We start from the raw sequence: 24492 nt of genomic DNA on the forward strand, positions 1-24492 counted from the left end.
TATGAAGAGAGAGAGATAGTGAGAGAGTGTGCTGTAATCAAAAGTGTTGACTAAAAAGCATTCTTATTAGATTACTCAGTTGTAAATGTAAAATTTATATAATATGATATGATTTTATATTTGATTATTTCATTTAAAACTTATTTTTATATTGAATTATTTATCTATTAGTCAAAATAATAATAAAATATTATAAATTTAATAAAATATTTTTTTTTCAATTTTTTTCTATTAATTTTTTCTAAATTTAGAGTTTATATGGAAATATATTATTAATTTTTATTAAATAATATGGAGAAATAATGCGGGAGGAAAAATGAGAATGGAGAAAAAGAATAGAGGGAGAGAGAGTGTACAAAGATATTATTTTTTATTCATATGATTGTGATACAGTAATAACCGAATTTGATTGAAAACCTTAATTTATTATAACTAAAAATCAAAATTTTTGAAGTTAGATAATATAATGTAGAGCATTTTTAAGTTTTATTAGTTAAAATTTTTATTGAATTTACATTTACATAATCTAATGAGACGCTCTTCTAAGTAGAAAGTTATAACTTTTTGTATTGCCATTTATTCATCTTGGAAGCTACTACAACATCACAATGGTTCCTTAGGGCCTTAGGCTCTAGTTTTCCATGAGTCCATTATTTTTATGTTTTGGGTCACCCATACTCATATTTGCATTCAAGATAGAAAGAAAGGTAAGGTATACACTATAACATTGCAGCATATGAGTTTGAATTAAAAATGCTGATGCTTGGTTGAACCTCTCTTTCACCCATATCACCCTCTTTTGTCTCACTTCTAAGCACAAATCTTTCTTTCCACCTCTCTCTCAATTTGATTATTGGGAGGATGAATCTGACAATCACTCACTTGTTTCTTATTTCCTTTTTTTGTTGGTACAATGTTGTTTTTAGGGAAGTGGCGGCTTAAAGCCTATAAATCTATCATTATTATGATCACACTCACCTTACCAAAAGAATTTCGGATTCATATTTTTCATTTTGGATCATCATCAATCGAACCTCGAAATAGAGACCATGTACATCACTACATCCCACCATGGATGTCCTTTTCAGGACAAACTTTCCACTTTCGATAATAAAAATGAGGGAACATAGTTAAACGACAATCACTTTTCTTATTAGAATGTGATTGTGGTCAAGAATCTCAGATTCTGTTTGCCAATGAATGACTAAAAAATCACCCATACATTAATAATTTTAATGTCGAGTGAGGAAATATGAAACCGGTTTAGTCTGTTGGATTTATTTAAATATATATATATATATATATATTTCTTATTGTTGAGAAATAAATGTGAATTGATTTGCTTGTTGCTATCCTACCCAATTGTTGGCATTCTTAAAAAAAGGGCTGATGCTTAATAGCGTTTCCATCCAAGACTAGACATTTCTTGGGGTTTTTCCAGCTCTTTCCTACACAACCGCACACAAATCCAACGGCATAATCAACGGCGACGAAGAGAACGAAAGCAATCAATCTGTTTGTTGTTGGAAGGCTGTAACAATATCATTGACAGATCAAATTAACCTCCCAACGTTTCGTTTTCTCAAAACATAACTTCCCCAACCCCCGAATTGCATATTTCAAAGACACAATTGTTCCTCTCTGTTTTCCATCAACTGAAATACCAAAACCTATTTTTCGTTGTCCCTTGTAGACCTGAAAATGGAGTTTCAGAGATCAGCACTGAGAATCTTCTTAGGGTTTCTGGTGGTGTCTCTGATACCTTCAACCCTGGCGAGATTTGTGGTGGAGAAGAACAGCTTGAGGGTAACGTCGCCGGAGAGCATCAAAGGCACGCATGACAGTGCCATTGGGAACTTTGGAATACCTCAGTATGGGGGCAGCATGGCTGGAGTTGTGGTGTACCCAAAGGAGAACCAAAAGGGTTGCAGAGATTTCGATGAGTTCGGGATTTCGTTCAAGTCGAAGGCCGGTGCTCTACCGACCTTCGTTTTGGTCGATCGTGGAGGTACCCTTTTGCGGTTTGATCAATTTGGTTACTATTGTGATTTTTGAGGTTCAATTTCTTTGTTTTGGTTGATTGAGGTGGTCCCCTTTTGGTCATTTGGATCAAATTGTGCCTTTTCTTAAAACTATTTTTGGTAGAGAGTCTAGAGACCCTTTGGACATTTTTGGTTAATTTGCTTATTACTCTGAAGTCATTGACTTAATTTGATCACTATTTTGTTAATCGATGATGTACCGTGCCTGTCATTTGGATACATGTGCTTCTTCTCTTTCTTCTTTTTTTAATATTTTTTAAAGCTTTTCTTGGTTGATTGGAGAGGCAACTTTTTGGCAGTTTTGACGAACTTGCTTGTTATAGTGAGGTTCAATCATTTTCTTTGTTGTGGCTTAATTTAGGGAGTAGCCTATTGGTAATTTGGTTCAATTTGCTTCTAGGAGCTATATTTTGGTGTATTCGGATGGGAGCCTTTATTCGCATTGCTTGTTTTTGTGAGTTCTGAAGTTGAAATGGTTTATTTTGGCGGTTTAGGGAACCTTATATTGGTTAGATTTCCTTTTGCTCCACTTTAAAGGTGCTTCGGTTGATTTCGATGTCAGGCATCTCATCGCACTCCTCCTAAACAACCTATTCCATTGCATGGCTGTTCACAACTGTCTTTCCTTTTCTATCTCTTTTATACTTCATGTGTATTTGAGTAACTCCCTTTTCTTTTAATTAATTTTTTTTATTGTTAAATAAGATTTTATTGATAGTAGGAATAGGCAAAAACCCAAGTACACGGGTCATATACAAGAGCTATACCTAGGAGTGATGTTCTAGTGGTACAATAAATTCATGAATGGGTTTCTTTTAATTAAGTTTTATATATATAAGAAACTTATAAAAAGAATCATTTTTTTTTTTTTTTGAGAAAAGTAAGAAGTATATTATAAAAGAATCGGCAAAAGCCACGTTCAGTACAAAGAATGTCCTAGCTATGTAGGGACGAAGGAAAAAAGGAAATCATGAAGATCTTGGCCATTAAAATTAACAGCGATGGCCCAAGTACAAAGAGTTCTAAAAAAGAAAGTTTTCAGCTCCTCCATCGATCTCTCTTTGTCCTTGAATGTCCGTGCGTTGCGCTCCTGCCAAACGCACCATAGGATGCAAATCGGAACCATCTTCCATAAAGCCTTAATCTGGTTATTACCCCTTAGGTCAGTCCAGCTAGCTAGTGTTGCCACTACGGTCTCTGGCATAACCCATCCCAAGTCTAGTCTACTAAAAACCTCGTTCCACAACCCTCTAGCTACTTCGCAATGTAGTAGAAGATGATCCACAGATTCTCCCCCGTTTCTGCACATACAACACCAATCTACAATGATCACCCTTCGTTTTCTCAGATTGTCCGTTGTAAGGATCTTTCCCAGAGCAGCTGACCACACAAAGAAGGCGGCTTTAAGGGGCGCCTTGTGTTTCCACAATCTTTTCCATTGAAACTGAGTATGATGCGTTTGTGTTAGGGACTTGTAGAACGCTCGTACGACCTTTGCCTGATGATTTCCACCACAATAAGTCCGAGGGCTGGTTGCTTGGTCTGATTGAGTACAACAAACTTAGGAAGGCTTCAAAACTGTCCAACTCCCAATCTTGTGCCGCCCTACTAAAATTGATGTTCCATAGGATTTGATCCCCTACTACCACCATGACCACTGCCACTGAGACCTTAAAAAGAATCATGTGTTTCAGAATAAGAAACTGCCATCCCATTCAATTGAATGGTATGCCCCAGATCTAACATGTCTCTTGGTAGAAAGTACATGAAGCTCAGAAAGATGGGTGTATTAAACTAATATCACACATATGATATAAAGGCTCTTGTTCATTAAATGATTTGCTTGCTTGATGCTCTTGTTTTGTTGATATTCTAAACCTTGAGTTTTAGCATTGTGCATTGGCCAACAACCTCCTCTTAAAACCTTTGTTACTTTTTTATGTTATTTTTCAGATTGCTTTTTCTCTTTAAAGGTCTGGAATGCCCAGAAAGCTGGGGCTTCTGCAGTTCTTGTCGCAGATGACATTGAGGAAGCATTGATAACCATGGACACTCCTCAAGAGGATGCTGCCACTGCAAAATACATTGAAAACATAACGATACCATCTGCGCTCATTGAAAAAAGTTTTGGTGAAAAATTAAAGAAAGAATACAAAGCTGGGGAAATGGTCAATGTGAATCTTGACTGGAGAGAAGCTGTTCCACATCCTGATGATCGTGTGGAATATGAACTATGGACCAACAGCAACGATGAATGCGGGGTTAAATGTGACATGTTGATGGAATTTGTGAAGGATTTCAAGGGTGCAGCACAAATACTTGAGAAAGGTGGTTACACTCAATTCACGCCCCATTATATAACTTGGTACTGTCCCCAGGCATTCACCTTAAGCAAACAGTGCAAGTCCCAGTGTATCAATCATGGAAGATATTGTGCTCCTGATCCTGAACAAGACTTCAGCACGGGTTATGAAGGGAAAGATGTGGTTCTTGAGAACCTAAGGCAGCTATGTGTTTTTAGAGTGGCAACTGAGACCAAAAAGCCTTGGGTGTGGTGGGACTACGTAACTGATTTTCAAATCAGATGTCCTATGAAAGAAAAAAAATACAACAAGGATTGTGCAGACTCTGTCATTAAATCACTTGGTAAAGTAATTTTATCATATCACCTTATAAAAATAATACCAATACTTAATGATGAATGGTTTTTAAGTGGTCCATGTGATGCCTGCTCAGGTCTCGATATAAAAAAGATTGAGAAGTGCATGGGGGACTCAAATGATGATTCTGAAAATCCAGTTCTAAAAGAAGAGCAAGATGCGCAAGTATTGTTTCCTCTCTATACATTTTTGTTTAACAGCTTTAGGCTTTCCAATGAGATATTCAAATTGTTTGTGGGCAGTTGCAGCGACTTAGGCAATCTTTTGAAATTGGTGATATTAGTTCAGTTTGTTCATCTGTTTGACAAGAATATTTTTGGTAGGTTGGGAAAGGATCGAGAGGTGATGTAACCATATTGCCTACCCTTGTTGTCAATAACCGACAGTATCGAGGTTTGTCTGTGTGTGTCTATTTCTTAGTTAGCAACCTGGATGTTTTCCTTTCTAAAATATGTTCTTGCAGGGAAGTTGGCAAAAGGTGCAGTCTTAAAGGCCATCTGTTCTGGTTTTGAGGAAACTACCGAACCAGCTGTTTGTTTGAGTAGTGGTAAGTCTTTCCTGTAGGCCGTAAGTTTGGTGCATAGTTAAGAACAAGTAGATCGCTTGGGTAACTGGACTTATTTAATCTGGATCTGATGTTTATAATCGAGCTGCCAGATGTGGAGACAAATGAGTGCTTGGAAAATAATGGTGGTTGCTGGCAAGACAAAGCTGCCAATCTCACAGCCTGTAAGGTAGGAATCAAAACCCACTGGCTAATCAGTTGTCTACTTGTTATTTATATAAAAGACTCAAAACACCCACCTACTGTTCTCTTTTGGCTCTGTCCTTTTCTTTAACCCCTATTCTGGTGGGAACTTGAACTCCAAATTTTGTTGTCTTGGTTGCAGTTTATCTTCCAATTGACAATAGTGTTTATTTGCTCAGGATACATTTCGTGGGAGGGTATGCGAATGCCCCTTGATGGATGGTGTGCAGTTCAAAGGAGATGGTTATACCACTTGTGAAGGTAAATTATGTGCGGTAGCTTTGTTTGCATCAAGCTTGACCGGGGTGAAATGTGGTAACGTCTAATGAATGATATTTGTGAAATGATGGGACGGGAGAAGGGGGTTATCTGGTGACTCGTCAAACCAAACATGTGGACTGTGGACAAAATAAACATAATAATAGTTTAATGCAACTCTTTTAGTTGTGTATATTGTGCAGTATATCAGTAAATGAATGATCTTTCTGTTTTCCTATAAATAATTGCTATAACTTTCTGGTGTGCCTCATGTACTTGGGCTCTTCACTATTGTTATGATCAATAAATCTTGTTTACCGATCCAAAAGAAAATTTCTGTTCTATAAAGCATCATTAAGTTCTTATTGGATATTGACTTGCATCCACAAAATTAGTTTTTAAAAAAATTATCGCATGTGAGGTTTACAATCTTTATATAGAGACAATACAGGGGCTGTAGAAGTTCCCCTGTATTGTATTATATAGACAATACAGGGGAGGGTTTAGGGTTGGCGTGGGCACTTGTCAAATGAGGCTTATTGTAAATTTGAGGGTGGTGTTGGTGGAAAGACTGGGATTGAAGAACCATATATAGAGGGCAAAAGAACTCATCAAAAGGTTGGGGGTGGGTGGATGAAGTTGGAGATATAATCCAAGAAGGGCATAACGGGGTGGGACTATAGAAGAATATAAGGAAAAATTGGGGGGATAATTTTTTAGAGACATCATATGATCCAGGATCAAATTTTGACGCGATTTGTAGTGTGGTGATAGGGCCCTCAAGGAAGTTTTCCTCGAGGTTTATTGTGTTGGTCGTAAAAAGGATGTTTCAATAGTAGACAACCTAAAGATTCCCGATTTTTCCCTTCAATGGACCATAAGCTTCATCAGAGCGGCTCAAGATTGGGAGGTGGATGCGTTTAGTGAATTTTAAATCTTCCACTAGATTGAGAAGAGAAGGTAAGGACAACATTCTCTGGGCCATCTATAAGAGGAATGCTCAGTGTTTGTTCCTGCTATAGTACCCTTATTGTTCATGAAATTAACCCATTTTACATGGAAGAATATTTGGAGGACAAATGTATCCTTGAGAGCTGTGTTTTTGGCTTGCACGGCCTCTTTAGAGAAGATTCCTACCATGGAAATTTAAGGGACACATCACACGATTGATTGGTGTTGTATGGATGAAGATTTGGGGAGTCCATTGATCACCTTGCTATTTTATTGTGAGACTGCAAGTGCAGTGTCAAGTATTTTTTTCAGTTGGATTGGTTTCACCTGGGTCATGCCCAGGCAAGTAGTAGATCTATTTTCTTTTTTTTTTGATAAATAAACAAATATATTGATCAATGGCAAAGCCAGAATTACAATACTAACGCCCTAACTAGGTAGGCACGTTAGAGATAAGAAAATCATGCATGGCCATGCCATTAAAATCCACAGCAATGGCCCAGTTACAAAGGGTTCTAAAAAATAATAGTTTAAGCTCCTCCACTGATCTTGCCTGGTCCTCAAAGGTCCTCTCATTTTGCTCCTACCATACAACCCACATGATGCATAGAGGGATCATCTTCCAAATAGCTTTAATTGGTTTACTACCCCTTATGTTAGACCAGCTGGCCAGCGCCATCTCCACAGTTTTGGGCATCACCCAAGCTATATCTAGTCTCAAGAATACCTCGTTCCAGAGGGCCCTTACCATATCACAGTGTAACAGGAGGTGGTCTACCGACTCTCCCCCACTTTTGCACATACAACACCAGTCTGCGATGATAATCCTCATTTTCCTCAAATTATCTGTGGTGAGAATCTTCCCCTGGGATGCAGTCCAAACAAAGAAAGATACCTTAGGTGGAACCTTATTTCTCCAGATTTTTCTCCAGGGACACGTAGAAGGGGGCACATGGGTGAGTGCCTTATAGAAAGATCTTACTGAAAAGTTACCTTTGCCTGATAGTGACCACCACAAAACATCCTCTTGCTGGCTATTTGGCCTTATGGAGTATATGAGGCTGTAGAATTCTGCGAACGTACTTAATTCGCAATCTTGTGCAGCCCTACTATTAATGTTCCAAAGAAACTGGCCCCCCTCTAACTCCATAACTTCTTCCACTGAACCGTCCTTATCTCTAGCCAACTGGAACAGAGAAGGATACAAGTCTTTTAAAGCCCTATTGGCACACCAAACATCTCTCCAAAATTTGATCCTTGAACCCGTACCCACACAAAGCTTTACATGACGATTAAAAACCCCCCATCCTCTTCTGATGTGTTTCCATAACCCCACTCCATAAGCTCCCCTTACTTCTCTAGGTACACCACTCCCCCCATAAACCACCATACTTCTTCACCACCACCTGTTTCCATAGAGAGTCGTGTTCCTGGGCGAATCTCCACAACCATTTACCTAACAGCGCACAATTAAAGTTCTTTAGGTTTCTAATCCCCAAGCCTCCCCCAGATATAGGGCGGCACACATGTTCCCACTTAACCAAGTGGAACTTGAACTCCTCCCCCAAACCCCCCCCAATAAGAAATCCCTTTGGAGCTTCTCAATGCGAACCGCCACACTTGCTGGTATTGGGAACAGAGATAAGAAATAAGTAGGTAGATTAGAAAGTGTACTCTTTATTAAAGTAATCCTACCACCTTTTGACAAGTACAACCTCTTCCACCCCGCCAGCCTCCGCTCTATTTTTTCGATTACTGATTCCCAAATCACGGGCGCCCCTGGGGCACTCCCTAAAGGAAGTCCCAGATAAGTCATAGGGAAAGAGGAAATCTTACACCCCATCGTTCTCGCAAGATGGCGAATATTAGAAACTTCCCCAATTGGCACCAACTCTGATTTTTCCAAATTCACCTTTAGCCCTGAGACAGCCTCAAAGCAGAAGAGTAAGGTCTTTAGCACTTGCATCTGATTCTGCTCGGCTTCGCACAAAATCAGTGTATCGTCTGCAAACAAGAGATGAGAAATGATAACCGTATCCCTGTCTGGGTTGCCCATTGAGAACCCTTTTAGGAGTCCGTTTTCAACCAAAACCGAGAGCATCCTACTTAGGGCCTCCATAACTAATACGAACAGTAGTGGTAACAAAGGGTCCCCTTGTCTCAATCCACGAGAACTCTGAAAAAAACCAACTGAAACACCATTTATCAGCACCGAGTACTTTACCGTAGATATACACCAATGTATCCACGCCCTCCACCGAACCCCAAAGCCACATCTCCTTAACAAATGTAGAAGGAAATCCCAGTTAACATGATCATAGGCCTTTTCCATGTCTAGTTTACACAAGATCCCTGATTTTCCGTCCTTCAACCGACTATCAATGCATTCGTTGGCAATTAACACCGCATCCAGGATCTGTCTGCCTTTTACGAAAGCATTTTGAGGTTTCGTAGTTAGCTTCCCCATAACCTCACTCAGTCTGATTGCAAGAACTTTCGAGATTATCTTATACAACCCATTCACTAGACTGATAGGCCGAAACTCCTTTAAATCTATAGCCCCCACCTTTTTAGGTATTAAAGCAAGAAAAGTGGTGTTTAGGCTTTTCTCAAATTTTCCAGCCATGAAAAACTCATGGAATACCTTCATAAGATCCTCCTTTAAAACTTCCCAACAATGTTGGAAAAAGCCCATAGAGAAGCCATCCAGTCCTGGAGCTTTATCCCTGGCCATCCTCACTACCTCGAAAACCTCTAACTCCTCGAACTCCCTTTCCAACCGAGAAACATCAAGTGCCCCAATAGTATCAAATTCCATCCCATTTAAGGGAGGCCGCCAACTCTCTTGCTCTGTCAGTAGATTCTCATAGAAATCAACTACATGGTTATGAAGTACCTGCTCATCGCCCCACTCCACACCGTCCACTAACAGCTTCTCAATGTTATTATTTCTCCTATGAGAATTTGCAATTATGTGGAAGAAACTTGTGCTTCGATCTCCTTCCCGCAACCACAGTGCCCTAGACTTTTGTCGCCAAGACATCTCTTCTAGTAGGATCAATCTCTCAATTTCTGTGACCAGCTCTGATCTCCTAACTTGTTCTTCCTGAGAGAGTGGTTGTACCTCCTGCAGTCTCTCAATCTCCTGAGTTCCAGCATCTTAGCTTTCCGGTTTGCTCCTACGTTGCCAAAAGACTCCACATTCCACGCCTTTAAGTCTCTTTTTAGGGCTTTCAATTTGCCTGCAAAAATGAAACCAGGAGTACCTTGAAATTGATAAGAAGACCACCACCGCTTCACCCTCTCCACAAACCCTTCCAATTTTAGCCACATGTTCTCAAATTTAAAAGGCCGACGACCATTATGAACTCCCCCGCAATCCATCAAAATAGGCAAATGATCGGAACCAATACGAGGCATACGTTTTTGCCAAACTTCCGGGAAGTGACTTTCCCATTCAGGAGAAATTAGAAAACGATCCAATCTAGACCAGGATTGATTGTTAGACCAGGTCGCGATGCCGCCAGCAAGTGGCAAATCCACCAAGTTCAGATCAAAGATAAACTCCGAAAATTCCTCCATGGCTGGTCTCAATCTTCTAGAACCCGAAACTTCACTCGGGAATCTTACCACATTGAAATCTCCCCCAATACACCATGGGAGTCCCCACCAGGAGTGAATCCCTGCTAATTCTTCCCACAAGAGTTTTCTTACCGGATCTTGGTTGGGTCCGTAAACACCTGCAAAAGCCCATAAAAAATTATCGGAGACACACTTGAACGAGCATGCAACCGAGAATTGCCCAATGCAATCCTCCACTTTCTCGACCACCCGTCTATCCCACATTACCACAACCCCCCCTGACGCCCCGTTTGATGCCAAGAATGACCAATCCACGTGACTACCACTCCATAGGCTCCTCACCATTTTCCTATCAATCATCTTCAACTTCGTCTCTTGTAAGCACACTATATCCGCCTTCCATTCTCTAAGCATGTTCCTCACCCGTAGCCGCTTATTTACCTCATTAAGCCCACGGACATTCCACGACACAATTTTCGGCTTCATTGAGGAACCGACAGCCCCTTCCCTTTCAACCTTCCCCTACTCGCGCTGCTTTCCGTGTTCATCGACCAGTTCAATCTCTTAAGCTCCCTATGCTTCTTCAATTCGCCTTTCGTTTTTTGTTTGTGTCCCGCTTCGATTGCTGTAAATAAGGCCATGAATTGTTCCTCGTATCCCTCACAATCGATGCCCACCAAATTTCGGATCTCCCTCACCTTGTGGAAGACCCAATCTGAAATATTTGGTTGCTCCGGTAAGCAAAAGTTCAAAGGCATCGGTTCCTCCACCCTACTGATCTGAAAACCCCGAGGGTCTTCTTCTACTGGTAGATCATCCAGCCCTAGCTGTCCACACACATAAGGGAAAGAGAGTTCTTCAATATCATCTTCAACCGAGAGCATCAAGTCTTCAGATCCCTCCCCCTCTTTGTCTACACCCACCAAAGGTGTGATAGAAGCCACCAACGAGCCCAGGTTCAGTGTTTCGGAGCCTATCGGTGACCTCTGTCCTTCCTGCGCCGGAAAAGACCCGTCCCGATTTGGACTTAGGCTCGGTGCTGTGCTACGCAACTTTGTATTCTCTCTCGCGGTCTCTGGGCTCACGTCGACAGACTCCAGGCTCATCGTCGGCGAGTTCTGTGTCGTCGCCGACACCTTCTCCACCGACAGCTGACGTGATGGTGGCTCAACGGCCTCTGCTGCTTTGCTGGGTCCCGGGTTGAAGAAAGCAGGGTTGATGGAACCCGTAAAGAGAGGCGGGTCTTCAGAAAACATCCTGGGCTGTGGAAGCCTAGGCCTGACTCAGGACCTGTAATTCATGGGGACGGGTTCCAGTAGCCTGGACTGAGGAGGCCCAGGCCCAGCTTTGGGCTCTTCACTCGTAGAGGCCATTTGAGCCTCTCCCACAAGGGGTTGAGGCCGTATGAAGTTTCCGGATCCCAAGCCCATCTCCAGCCCTGCAAAGGGCCCAGCCATGTTTGGCTCATTAAATCCCCCATCTTGAAACGCCACCGTATCAACCCTCTCCCTATCATCCCCCCATCTCCCTCCTTTTTCCTTAACCAACCCGACATACACCTGACTTCCTCCATCTCCTTCTGCAACTTCCTCAACTGCCCCTGTAGCTCCAGTAGACGTTTACTAGACACCCACGTTTCCTGCCCAACTAGCCTGCCAGAGTCTACTTTCCGAGTGTGGCGTGGGGCTCGAAATTCCCCCCCTTCGACGTGACCTGCACCTCCGACGGTCCTCCTCTGCGCATCCGTCGGTCCCTTCGTTAGAACCTCCTTGAAAGTTCTGGCATCAGTGTTTGAAACCCTTTCCACTCTATTACTCTGCCCTCCACCACCTGTTCCGTGCCATTTTCCACTGGTCTGAACCATTTCTATGGCCGTATTCATCACTTTCCTCCAACCCCATCCATCTTCACCTTCTAGAAAACAGAGCATACGAGTTCTTCCTTCCTTGCCATATTCAGCAATCGACAAATAACGCCCTCACCTATTCGAGCATCGTTGAGCAACAAAACTTCGATATCCTTCTTTGATTACCGAAACCACCTCCTTCTTCCCCCCCTTCAAGCATTCCTCCAACACTTTAACAATCCACAGAGATGTGTTTCGGCCCACCACAAGTTCAAACCTCTCCCTCCAACCAAGTTCAGAAAAACGTATATTGTTTCCTTCCTTTGAAAGAATAAACAACTTAGCTTCTACAACTACTTCACGTGATAATGCCATAATACCACCAAGAAAGAACTAAAAACTACCCTGGAAAACTATCCCTACACCACCGTGACACCCTCACCACCGTGGGGAGTTACATGTGTACGGAGAGAAAAAAGTAGATCTATTTTCTTCCTAGATATGATTAGTTGGCAGCCCGGAAATTGCAGTTGTGTGGAAGATAATTCCTACTTGTTTCATTTGGTGCATTTGGAGGGAAAAGAATGACAGAATCTTTGACCATCACTGATTTAGAGGAGCTCAAAACATATTTTTATCAGCTTCTTTAACTTGAAATGTCTCCATAACTTTAATGTGCTAAATCTACATGTTTTTATTGTATCTCTATCTTCTTCTAATAGGCGTCTCTTTTGTATACTTCCACTTGCTTGTGCTTATTCATAAAGAATTCTTAATTATCAAAAGAATAATATTGAACTAGCATGCATTTTGTTTTTTTTTGATAGATAAAAGAGATTTTATTCAAAGTAAATAGGCATAGCCCAAGTACACAAGAAGTATACAAGAGAATACACCCAGGTACAATCTAAAGCAAAAACAGTACTAAGAAAAAGCATTACAAATGTTGATATACCTCACAAGATTGTTCACCCAAAAATTTAAAGTGTTAAAGAAAAAGTCCCTAAAGTCCATCATTGTGCGTTCAAGATCTTCGAAACACCTCCCATTTCTCTCAAGCCATAAACACCAGAATAAGCATAGGGGAATCATTCTCCACTCAGCTGAACTTCCTCCACTTCCTGCTACACCTTGCCAGCAAGCCAAAAATTCCACCACATGAAAAGGCATCACCCAATTGATGCCTACCTTTGCAAATAACTCATTCCACAAAGCCGTCGCCATTTCGCAGTGAAGAAATAAATGGTTAACAAATTTACCATCATTTTTACACATGGTGCATCAGTCCATCACATAAAAACCCCTTTTCCTCAAAGTATTGGTAGTTAAAAATTTCTCAAGCGACACCAACCAGCAAAAAGATGCAACTTTACTGGGCACTCTAGCTTTCCATATACATTTCCAGGGAAATGTTATATTATCATGACTAATTAACACCTTGTAATAGGATTTCACAGAAAATCTGCTCTTGGTATCATGTATCCACTGCATCATACCATCCCTAGTCTGATCAATCTTAGAATCATAAAGTTTTGCATAGAAATCAGCAGCTTCACTCACTTCCCAGTCCTGTAAATCTCTAGTGAATTCCACATTCCAATTTAACATGTTGTTAGAAAACAAGTAAAAATCCACCACAGCAGCCCCTTTACATTTAACAATCCTGAAAAGGCTAGGAAATGCTAATTTAAGAGCTAAATCACCACACCAAACATCATGCCAAAAAAAAAAAAAATATTGGACCCAGTCCCCACTTTGAAATTAGTGTTTTTTATATAGTCCCCCCATCACAATCGAATGGACGTCCATAGACCCACCCCAAACACCCCTTTTATTTCATTAGTACACCAATTCCCCCACATCCTGCCATATTTAGCATCAACAATCTGTTTCCACAATGCATTATTCTCATTGTTATACCTCCAAAGCCACTTCCCGAGAAGAGCTTTATTAAAAAGCTTCAAATTCCGCACACCCAAACCTCCACAAGTCACCGGAGTGCAAACCTTATTCCAATTCACCAAGTGATATTTTCTTTCCTCCCCAATACCATCCCATAAGAAATTTCTAAAAATCCTCTCAATTTTTTTTACCACCCCTGCTGGAATAGGGACAAGAGAGAGGAAATAAGTAGGTAAATTAGACAAGGTGCTTTTAATTATGTAACTCTACCCCCTTTGGACAAATAGATCTTTTTCCAACCAGCTAATCTCCTCTCGATCTTCTCAATCACCCCATCCCAATACCCCATCCCAATAGACACAAGATTTGTGGGGAGCCCCCAAAGGTAATCCAAGGTATTTCAAAGGTAAAGAAGATACTTTACAGCCCATAACATTGGCCAAATCATAAATATTGCTGACTGAACCCACAGGGACGATTTCGGACTTCTTTAAATTTATTCTAAGCCCGGAAACAGCTTCAAAGCATAACAATAAAGCTCTTAAGGTCGAAGATGATCCTAATTAGCATCATTGAAAAGTAAAATGTCATCTGTGAAGAGAAGATGAGAAACAGTGATGCAGCCCCTAGAAACATCTCCCACCTTGAAGCCCAACACAAAACCTCCATCAATTGCCACTTCAATCATATGACTCAAGGCATCCATGACTAAGACAGAGAAAAGGAGATAAGGGATCTCCTTGCCTTAAACCACGAGAACTACTGAAAAAAACCAGCCGGAGAACCATTCACTAAAGTAGAAAAGTTGGTCATCGAAATCAAATGTCTTATCCACGAACACCATTTCTCCCCAAAACCAAATCTCTTGAGCAAGTAAAGAAGAAAATCCCAATTTACATGGTCAAAAGCCTTTTCCATGTCGAATTTAACTAAAATTCCAGATTGACCCATCCTTATTCTGCTTTCCAAACACTCATAAGCAATAAGTACCGAATCAAGAATTTGTCTTCCCTTCACAAAAGCATTTTGAGACTTTGTAATAATTTTATCCATAACCACGCTGAGGCGGTTGGCTAGCACCTTAGAAATGATCTTATAAACCCCATTAACCAAGCTAATTGGGCAAAAATCTCTCAATTCAACAGCACCCGCCTTCTTAGGGATAAGAGCTAAGAAAGTAGTATTAAAACTCTTTTCAAATTTTCCGAAGGAGTAAAATTCATCAAAAACTTTCATAATGTCATCCTTCACAATCTCCCAACAAGCTTGAAAAAATGTCATGGAAAAACCATCGGGACTCGGAGCTTTATCCTTAGATATGCCCCTCTAATGTTGGTTTAGAGAATGCAGTAATGGAATGTCATTCGCCTCAGGTAACATAGGATAAACCGTTAGGCGGTATTACACCCTTGCCTGAAAACGGTAAAGGAGATATAGGATCCGCTGAAGTTGCACGTTTAGGGTCGCCTGAGGTGAAGGGACTTGCTGTCACCCCAGAAGCTCTAATGGGGATGGAAAGAAACAATGGAGTTGATGAGGAGGTACGGGACTTATCATTGATGCCTTGCGTGGAAGAAAGTCCAGAATTGGGAATGCAATTGGTTAATGTGTTTGAGGATAATGTTGCTTCCTTGGTCTCTTTTCCTTTGATAGCGGATTGGATTCTGCCTAAAGTTAACGAGATTTTGCCTTTCGTGGGGATTTCACATGGAGGATGCAAAGACCAGTTCAATGAACTAATCACTGCGATCGAGGAAAGCCACACGCTTGAAACCAAAAGTTTCAAGAAAAACAGGGAGTTACAGTGTCTTTCTTGAGCAATTAACTACGACACTAAGGGAGGTAGCTCAGTTAGAGGGAAGTCTAAAGGGAGGGCAATGTGAAGACGGGAACAACAAGGGGTTGGGGTTTGGCTTGGGTATTAGTTATACGGGAAACAAGGGGTTGAGATTCAGTGTTATTTTTGGGTATTTTGGGTAGTTTTGGGATTAGTGTATTTTGGGTTGTTTTTCTCGGGCTTTTTTGGGTTATTAGGGGTGCTTTATTATGGGCTGGGTGTTTTATTGTATACGTTCAGTGTACTTGGTTATTCCTTTTGATATATAAAATATTTTTACTTATTAAAAAAAAAAAAACAACATCAAGAACTTCATCTTCCTCAAAAGGCCTCTCCAACCAAATTGCAGTGTGATTATCAATGGAGTCAAAAACCAGCTCCTCTAACTTGGGCCTCCAAGAAAATTTTTTCCAAAAAAGTTTCTCATAAAAATTCACAATATGATCTTCAATCTCCTCCTTATCACAAATCACATTATCACCTACATGGAGGACTTCAATGGCATTATTTCTACGATGAGAATTTTCCATTTTATGAAAGAATTTTTTTTTTTTTTTGATAAATAAACAAATTTTATGAAAGAATTTCGTACATTTGTCTCATTCCTTAAGCCATAAAATTCTGATTTTTGCCTCCAAGAAATTTCTTCCATAAGCATAAATTTATCAATATCCGCCAACACCTTGCCTTCAACTCCTTTTCTTCACTATAAATTGTACCCCTCAACTCCAAGAAACTAGCATGCATTTAAAAAATCAATTATTCAATTGTGGCTAGTGAAAGGTATGGTCCTTGACTATGCATGATTCAAGCTAAAGTCTCAGATGCAAATGATATTTGTACCCCGTCGTTACGTACAGGCAGTTAGTGTGCTTCCATTCCAGTTTTTTTTTTTTTCATTGTCATTAAGATTTTTTTTTGTAAGTAACTGTTATTAAAATTGGTTTCTATTCAAGAAAATTCCTGGAGGACCAATCTGTCGGAGGCCATATTCAGGAAAACACCATGGCAGCACCACCTCCTCAGGCAGAGGCGATACACCAATCCATCAAGCATCTCGAGTTGCTGTCGGAATGGAGTGTGTGGGTTTTGAGGAGCAGTTTATGGCTCTTCTCACTGCCATTGAGGTGGGTCACTCAGTCTAAGAAAGCTGGAACCAAGAAAAAGCGGGAGCTTAAGAGACTTAAATGGTCATTGAACTATGAGGGCAGCTCAAGCCGTGATAGGTCCAAAGGGAAGGGGATTGTGTCTCCTTTATGAAGCCGAAAATCATCTCTTTGGAACGTCCGTTGGTTGAATGAGGCAAAGAAGCGTCTGTGCATAAAAAACTTGCTTCGAGAATGGAGGGCGGACATTGTTTGTTTACAAGAAACCAAGTTGAAATTCCAAAAAACTAGTGAGAAGTGTGTGGAGTTGCCCTTATGCAAATTGGGTCTATCTGGCTTCAAATGGGGCGTTGGGTGGAATTCTTCTAACGTGGGATAGTAGGGTGGTGGAGAAGATGGAGGGTTTTGTAGGGGAGTATATAGTGACCTGTTCCTTTAAAATTGTGGAAGATAATTTCTTGTGAGCTTTTGCAAGTATATGGGCCGAATGTTGACAATATTAGAAGACTATTAAGGGAAGAACTTGTTGGAATACATAGCTGGTGGGACCTTCCATGGTGCATATGTGGAGATTTTAATGTCATAAGGTTTTCTAGCGAAAGATCTGAAGACAGTCGTTTGCACCTAGCCATGACAAATTTTTCAAATTGTATTTTTGACTTGAATCTGGTGGATCTCTTGCTCATAGGGGGTCCCTTACTTGGTCTAATAATCAGACGTGGTCTCGGATTCCTAATATCGCTGGAGTGGGAAATACATTACTCGGAGGTATGTCAGAAGAGGTTGCCTCGCCTCTACTTGGATCATTTTCCCATCTTGTTGGATGGCGGCAGTATCCAAGGCAGGCGTCGATATTTTAAGTTAAAAAACATGTACCTTAAAAGCAAAAACTTTGTGGACAGGGTAAGCATTGGTGGTCATTTTATCAGTTCCTTGGTACCCCCTCCAACATTCTTGCAGGCAAACTAAAAGATTTAAAGAATGATTTAAAACTCTGGAACTCTTAAACTTTTGGAGACATAAGGGAGTGAAAGAAAACCATGGTGGAGGAATTACAAGATCTCGAGAGGATGCTTGAGGATGGAGTCCTCTCCCCAGATGAAATATTGTGAAAGGCAGAGTTGACGTCAGAGTTGGAAAGAGTAATTTCTTTAGAGGAGATCTCTTGGCGGCAAAAGTTAAGAGCACTATGGTTGAAAGAAAGGGATCGAAGTTCAAAATTCTTCCACATAGTGGCTAATTCTCATAGGAGAAATAATGCCATTGAGATGCTGAACATCAATGGTATAGACTGCATGGAGGCTTCTATGATTTGGGACCACGTGGTGAATTTCTTGGAACATCTATTTACAGAAAGAGGGGTGGAGGCCACTTATCAAAAAAAAAAGAAAGGGGTGGAGGCCAAAACTATATGGACTTAGTTTCGACTCTATTGAGCCACAAACAACGTCTTGGTTGGAAAGATCTTTTAAGAAAGAGGAGGTATATGATGTAGTAAGAAGAATGGTTAAAGACAAAGCACCAGGTCCAAACAGCTTTTTGATGGGGTTTTTCCAAACATGTTAGGAGGTAGTGAAAGATGACATTATGAACATGTTCCAAGAATTGTTCTTGGCTAGAAAGTTCGAGAAAGGCCAGAATGCTATTTTTATTGCTTTAATCCCGAAGAAGATCATAGCATCGAAGGTGAAAGACTTTAGGCCCATCAGCCTAATAAATGAGGTGTACAAAATCATCTCTAAGGTGCTTGCAAACAGACGAGGGGAGGCCATAGGTAAGATAATTTCGAAGCCACAAAATGCTTTTTTAAGGAGTCGTCAAATCTTGGATTCAGTCATTATAGCCAATGAATGCCTAGATAGTAGATTAAAGTTTGGTATTGCAAGGATTATCTGTAAGCTAGATATTGAAAAATGCATATGATCATGTAAATTGGGACTTCCTTCTTTATTTGTTGGAGATATGTGGTTTTGGGGAGAGATGGTATTCATGGATCAGATGATGCATCTCAACGGCGAGGTTCTCAATTTTGATTAATGGCAACTCAACCACTTTCTTCAAGAGTTCTTGTGGCCTAAGACAGGCGATCCACTCAATTTCTCTTTGTTGTCATAATGGAGGCCTTGAGTAGGATGCTATCGGCCATGATTAGAAACAGTTGTATGGATGGATTTTCAATAGGTGATTCTAGTAGTGGCCTTATCATGATTTCTCATTTATTATTTGTAGATGACACATTAATTTTCTGCGAGGCAGAGCAAGACCAGCTTAGGGCACTGAAGGCACTTCTACTATGCTTCAAAGCAGCGTCAGGCTTAAGAGTGAACCTTGATAAATCAGAGTTAGTGCCAGTTGGGAACATCAGTAACACTCGGCAATTGGCCAGCACACTTGGGTGTAAGGTCGCTTCTCTTCCTATGACATATTTATGATTGCCGTTGGGGGCTGCCTTAACAGGCCTTATCTATTTGGGATACAATTATTGAGAAGATAGAATGAAGACTGGTAGGGTGGAAGAGATTGTAGTTGTTGAAAGGAGGCCGGGTGACTTTAATTAAGAGTACTCTCTCTAACTTACTAACTTATTTTTTGTCTCTATTTCCTATTCCAGCTTGCGTGGCGGCACGGATTGAAAAATTCCATCGTGATTTCTTATGGAGTGGGATGGGGGATGAACTCAAGTTTCATCTAATCAGTTGGGACAAGGTGTGCTGGCCAATTCCTTCATGTGGATTGGGGATAAAGAATTTGAGAACTTCCAATTGGGCCTTACTTGGGAAATGGCTTTGGAGATATAATATGGAACCAGAAGCCCTTTGGAAATTGGTGGTCGATTGTAAACACGGCAGCTTATGGGGGGGTTGATGTCCTAGAGAGGGGAATGGGACCTATGGTGTGGGGGTTTGGAAGCATATAAGATGAGGGTGGGGGGTGTTTACTGGCAATACTAAATTTGTGGTGGGTGCAAGTACTTGTATAAAATTTTGCAGTGACATTTGATGTAGGTAGGAGGCTCTAATAGGACTCTTTTTCATCCGTTTTCTGGGTGACATGTGATCAAGAAGCTTCAGTGGCAGATCTCATGGTTCATTCAGGAGACCTAGTCCAATGGAATGTCACCTTTAGTAGAGCGGTCCAAGATTGGGAAGTAGACAGCTTTGAGGCATTTTTCAGCCTTGTGTACTCCGTGAAGCGGAATGGGCTACGAGCCAATAAGCTGTGGTGGACACCTGCAGGTAAGGGTACATTCTATGTTTGGTCTTTCTATAAGTCCCTTACACTTCTACCAAATACTCATTTCTCATGGAGAAGACTTTGGAGGAATAAGGTGCCCCCCAAAGCACTATTCTTCACCTACATAGCTGCCCTAGGTAAGATTGTGACAACCGATAATCTGAGAAAGTGCTAGGTAATTATTTCAGATTGGTGTTGTATGTGGGAGAAAGCTAGCGAGACAGTGGATCATTTCTTGATACATTGTGAGACAGCTAGAGCCTTGTGGAGCAAAGTTTTTAGTCGAGTAGAGTTAAACTGGGTGATGCTTGCTACTGTGGTTGAGTTATTGGCCGGCTGGACAATTTTGGGTGGTGCTTCACAAATCAAAGCCGTGTGGCAGATGGTCCCTATCTGCATTATGTGGTGCATATGGCGAGAGCATAATGAGCAGACATTTGAGGATAAGGAGCAGACTCTAGAGGAGCTTTGATCTTTATTTTTCCTTACTTTATTTCTTTGGGCCATAGCTATAGATTTTAATGGCCTAAATTTAAATGATTTTCTTGTTTCTACTATTGCGACCTAGATGGGTATTATCTCTTGTATACCATCTTGTGTACTTGGGCTATGCCTATCCTTATTAATAATATTGTTTACTCATAAAAAAAAAAAAAAAAAAAAAAAAAAAAAAAAAAAAAAAAAAAAAAAAAAAACTCCTGGAGGTTCTTTTAGTTTTTAAATATCTTGTGACTCATTTTTCTTTTCTAAAGTATCTTATTTTTTGCTTTCAGCAAGTGGGCCTGGCAGGTGCAATGTAAATAATGGAGGTTGCTGGCATGAATCTCGAGATGGACACACATTTTCTGCATGTTCGGTAAGTCACGTGAAGCTTTCTCTCTCTTCACCTAGGGGTTGTGCCTGCAGGCTTGTGGTTCACATTTTTTTTTTTATATAAGTAAAGCTTGTGGTTCACATTCTCACCGTTTGCACAAACAGGATAATGGGGAGGTAAAATGCCAGTGTCCTCCAGGATTTAAAGGTGATGGTATCAAAAGTTGTGAAGGTGAGAAACAGACACATTGTTGATGTTTGGGTATTTGTAGTTTTTTCATCTCATACAAGCTAAAGCATGATGGGAACGTAACACACATCTGGTCCATAACAGAGTGGTTACAGCATAATTGATAACTAGAATCATTGGTACCACTTTTTTGGTACCACTTTTTTGGCATGAGGGGCTGTAAATTATCTGGATTGACATATGGTGTGTGCATGCATTTATTTAGTATGTATACTTGGTAATATATTTTTATCATGGTTTATAGGGTCATACATTTAAAGATATAATTGACTCTTATATACAGTACATGTGCACTAACAATCGGAACCAATGAACTTATAAGCTGCAAACTATAGACTCAAAGTACCCCTTTGAAGGTTGAAAATGTGGCTAGAAGCAGAGGGGTTTCTGGAAAGAGTACAAGAATGGTGGAAAGGTTATGGTTTTCATAGTCTATCCATTGACATATTATACAGAAGTCAAAAGCTTTAATGAAAGATCTGAAAACATGGGACGTCCTCGTGTTGCACCCCCCATTTTTATTACTTATAAAAAAAAAAAAAAAGATCTGAAAACATGGAATAAGGAGCATTTTGTTGTAATGTGGGGTTTCTTGTAATCTCATACATTATGTATGCTTTCTGTACAAAAAGAGGAAGCATGGTCAAACTTGGCAGGTATTTTGAATGTCTCATTTAGTTTTTTTTTTTTCTTATATATATAAATATATATATACACACAAGTGATGGAAAATTTTATTGGAGGCGCAATCCAAGTAACAAAGGAAGTATACATCTCATTTAGTTGCTTTAAAAGCCAACCCCGCGTTATTTGCAGCCCTAGACTGTAGCCTAACTTCTTGATACAATCAAGAGAGTGCAGCTGATTCAGATAAGGGTGTTTCTAGTTGAAGCATGTTGTCTGGACGGGTTTAATAAATTTTATTTACTTTAACATTCTTTCTTCCCATACAGATATAGATGAATGTAAAGAGAAAAAAGCCTGTCAGTGCCCTGATTGTATCTGCAAGGATACCTGGGGGAGCTTTGACTGCACTTGCACTGGAGATCTCTTATATATCAGGGACCATGATACCTGCATTAGTGAGTTTAGCAACCCATCCACCATGATTCTTTAGTCTTTACGTCTGAAGTGTGGTGCGTACTATTTTGCTTGTATGAATACCTCTCTCTGGTTGTTCTGCAGGTAAGAGATCCAGGGAGACAAAATCTGCTTGGGCTGCAGTTTGGGTCATATTGATAGGCTTGGCTATGGCTGCTGGTGGGGCATATCTTGTGTACAAATATAGATTACGGGTAAGCTTGTTGCATTATTTTTATGTTTCTTGACTCCATATATTCATGTTGATAGGGAGCCTTTACTTTTGGTTTCAGCATTGGTTTATACCTATCTTGACAGTCAAATAAGATCTATAAAATGCTTAGTGGGTCCTGTTTGGTATAAATTTTATACAAAAGTGGGTTCTGTTCCCTTTACTTTTGGTTTCAGCATTGGTTTATACCTATCTTGACAGTCATATGAGATCTCTAAAATACTTAGTACTATACTGGGTCCTGTTTGGTAGAAATTTTATACAAAAGTGGGTTCTGTTCAATCGGTCTCTTTATAAATGTTACTTGTATTAATACTTAGAAAGGGAAAAAAGAAACTGAATACTCTCTAGTTGGAAACAGCCATCCTTATATTCTAGTCTATTCTTGGACATTTTAGGTATGATGATTACTCTTCAGTCATTATTGTGGACTTTAATGAAGCTATAATAATTTTGTTTGTTTAGTTTTGTTTACTTCAATGCGCCCTTGCATAATATTCTGAACTTACTATCTTAAGGTGGCTTCCAAAAAAAAAAAAAGGATATAAAGCTTTGATTTCTGTTGGGTAAAATATTCAGGAGGTTGATGTTTTCATGATTGTTTTTTCTGCAGTCATACATGGATTCAGAAATCAGAGCTATCATGGCACAGTATATGCCTCTAGACAGTCAAGCTGAAGTACCAAGTCATGTCAATGGGGAACATCCATGAAATTGAAAAATCCGTCCTCCATTTTTCTTGAGGATTCAGGTAAAGCTGCCTTGGTACACCCATCTTTATCCAGTCGTGAATTTTGAGAGTGGATCGATCTTATGTTCTTGTGTATTATACAGGACAAAACAATACTAGGGAGGATAATCTTTCATTTTATTTGTTAGTTGTACAACATGCTGAACATTATTAAGATAAGCAGATTGCAAAGCCTGTAGGAAGTCTTCCCACTTAATTACTTCTGCAACTTAGCTTTTAAGACGGGCTGACTTCAATAGCCAGGACAAGAATCACGACTAATCTGTGAGTAGCTTGCCCGAATGACACAATTAGACCATTGTGTTTTGATTCTTCTGCACATTCTTAACAAAAGAAATCCAAGATTCAAATCCTCCAACCCTTGCCGAAAAGAAGACAGAGTGCAGAATGATGTGTGCCATTAAATTATGGAACTAAAAAGGCAGCACTTCAATCACCACTTAATGTCAAAACCTGAATGTGAATTTATATAATCAGGGGATGTTCGTGGGCAGAAAAAATAGTCTTGGCTTCGCACATGGTTTACATGCCAAGGCTACAAATAAATTTTGATATACGAAGAGTATATGGTGGCCATGGAAACACCCTGCTCAGCGTCGCTAAATGTTTTTTTTGCCCTCATTAAGATGACACCTGCTGCCATGCAGATTACCTTCACCACTCCAATAGATCTTATTTATGGCGTGGAAATCTTTTTCTTTATTTTTTTTAATAAGAAAGATGACGGTACTCTAATTTTATTGATAACTCACATTTATGACAGAGAAATGCCTTATACAAAAGAAGCATAGGGTTACAATTAAAATTTCAAAACCAAGCTCCTTAAGAAAATGAAATGAGAAAATTAATAATAGAAGATTACAGAGGGTCGGTAAAGGAATAAGAACTAGTCAATGCCGAAAGATGGTAGCACATGCACAATCCAAAGCATTCAAACCAAACATATTTGAACTAGAGGAGAAAATTATCATGCCCAAGGCTCCAAATGAGACAAGGTTATCCACTAAAGCATTACCCTATCTGTAAACATGTTTGAGACTAAAAAGAAAATTATGCTTGAACTATAAAATATCATCTCAATTATCAAATATTGCCCAGGGGTTGGGATTCAGTATTAAACCAGTTTACAACAAGGAGAGAGTTCGATTCAACAATGGGTACTCAACTGATAGCACATATTAATATCAAATTTTAGAGCTA

At 40.0% G+C, this 24492-nt stretch overlaps 1 protein-coding gene across 2 annotated transcripts; it reads left to right on the plus strand.

Annotated features, from left to right (window-relative positions):
- Positions 1 to 1335: 1335 nt before the first annotated feature.
- On the plus strand, positions 1336 to 23466 carry LOC122312973 (vacuolar-sorting receptor 3-like). Of its 2 annotated transcripts, XM_043127664.1 has the most exons (12): positions 1337 to 2008; positions 3996 to 4688; positions 4779 to 4867; positions 5026 to 5095; positions 5166 to 5249; positions 5360 to 5436; positions 5630 to 5711; positions 20940 to 21022; positions 21145 to 21211; positions 22183 to 22311; positions 22415 to 22524; positions 23155 to 23466. In XM_043127664.1, the coding sequence occupies exons 1-12, from the start codon at positions 1702 to 1704 to the stop codon at positions 23251 to 23253; spliced, it is 1890 nt and encodes a 629-aa protein (XP_042983598.1). In that variant the 5' UTR covers positions 1337 to 1701; the 3' UTR covers positions 23254 to 23466. The 2 variants fall into 2 exon arrangements, with proteins under 2 accessions (XP_042983597.1, XP_042983598.1); XM_043127663.1 differs by having other exon boundaries at positions 1336 to 2008; positions 3996 to 4867.
- Positions 23467 to 24492: the final 1026 nt, after the last annotated feature.

This window comes from Carya illinoinensis, chromosome 6 (assembly GCF_018687715.1).
Source record: "Carya illinoinensis cultivar Pawnee chromosome 6, C.illinoinensisPawnee_v1, whole genome shotgun sequence".
Classification (NCBI taxonomy): domain Eukaryota; kingdom Viridiplantae; phylum Streptophyta; class Magnoliopsida; order Fagales; family Juglandaceae; genus Carya; species Carya illinoinensis.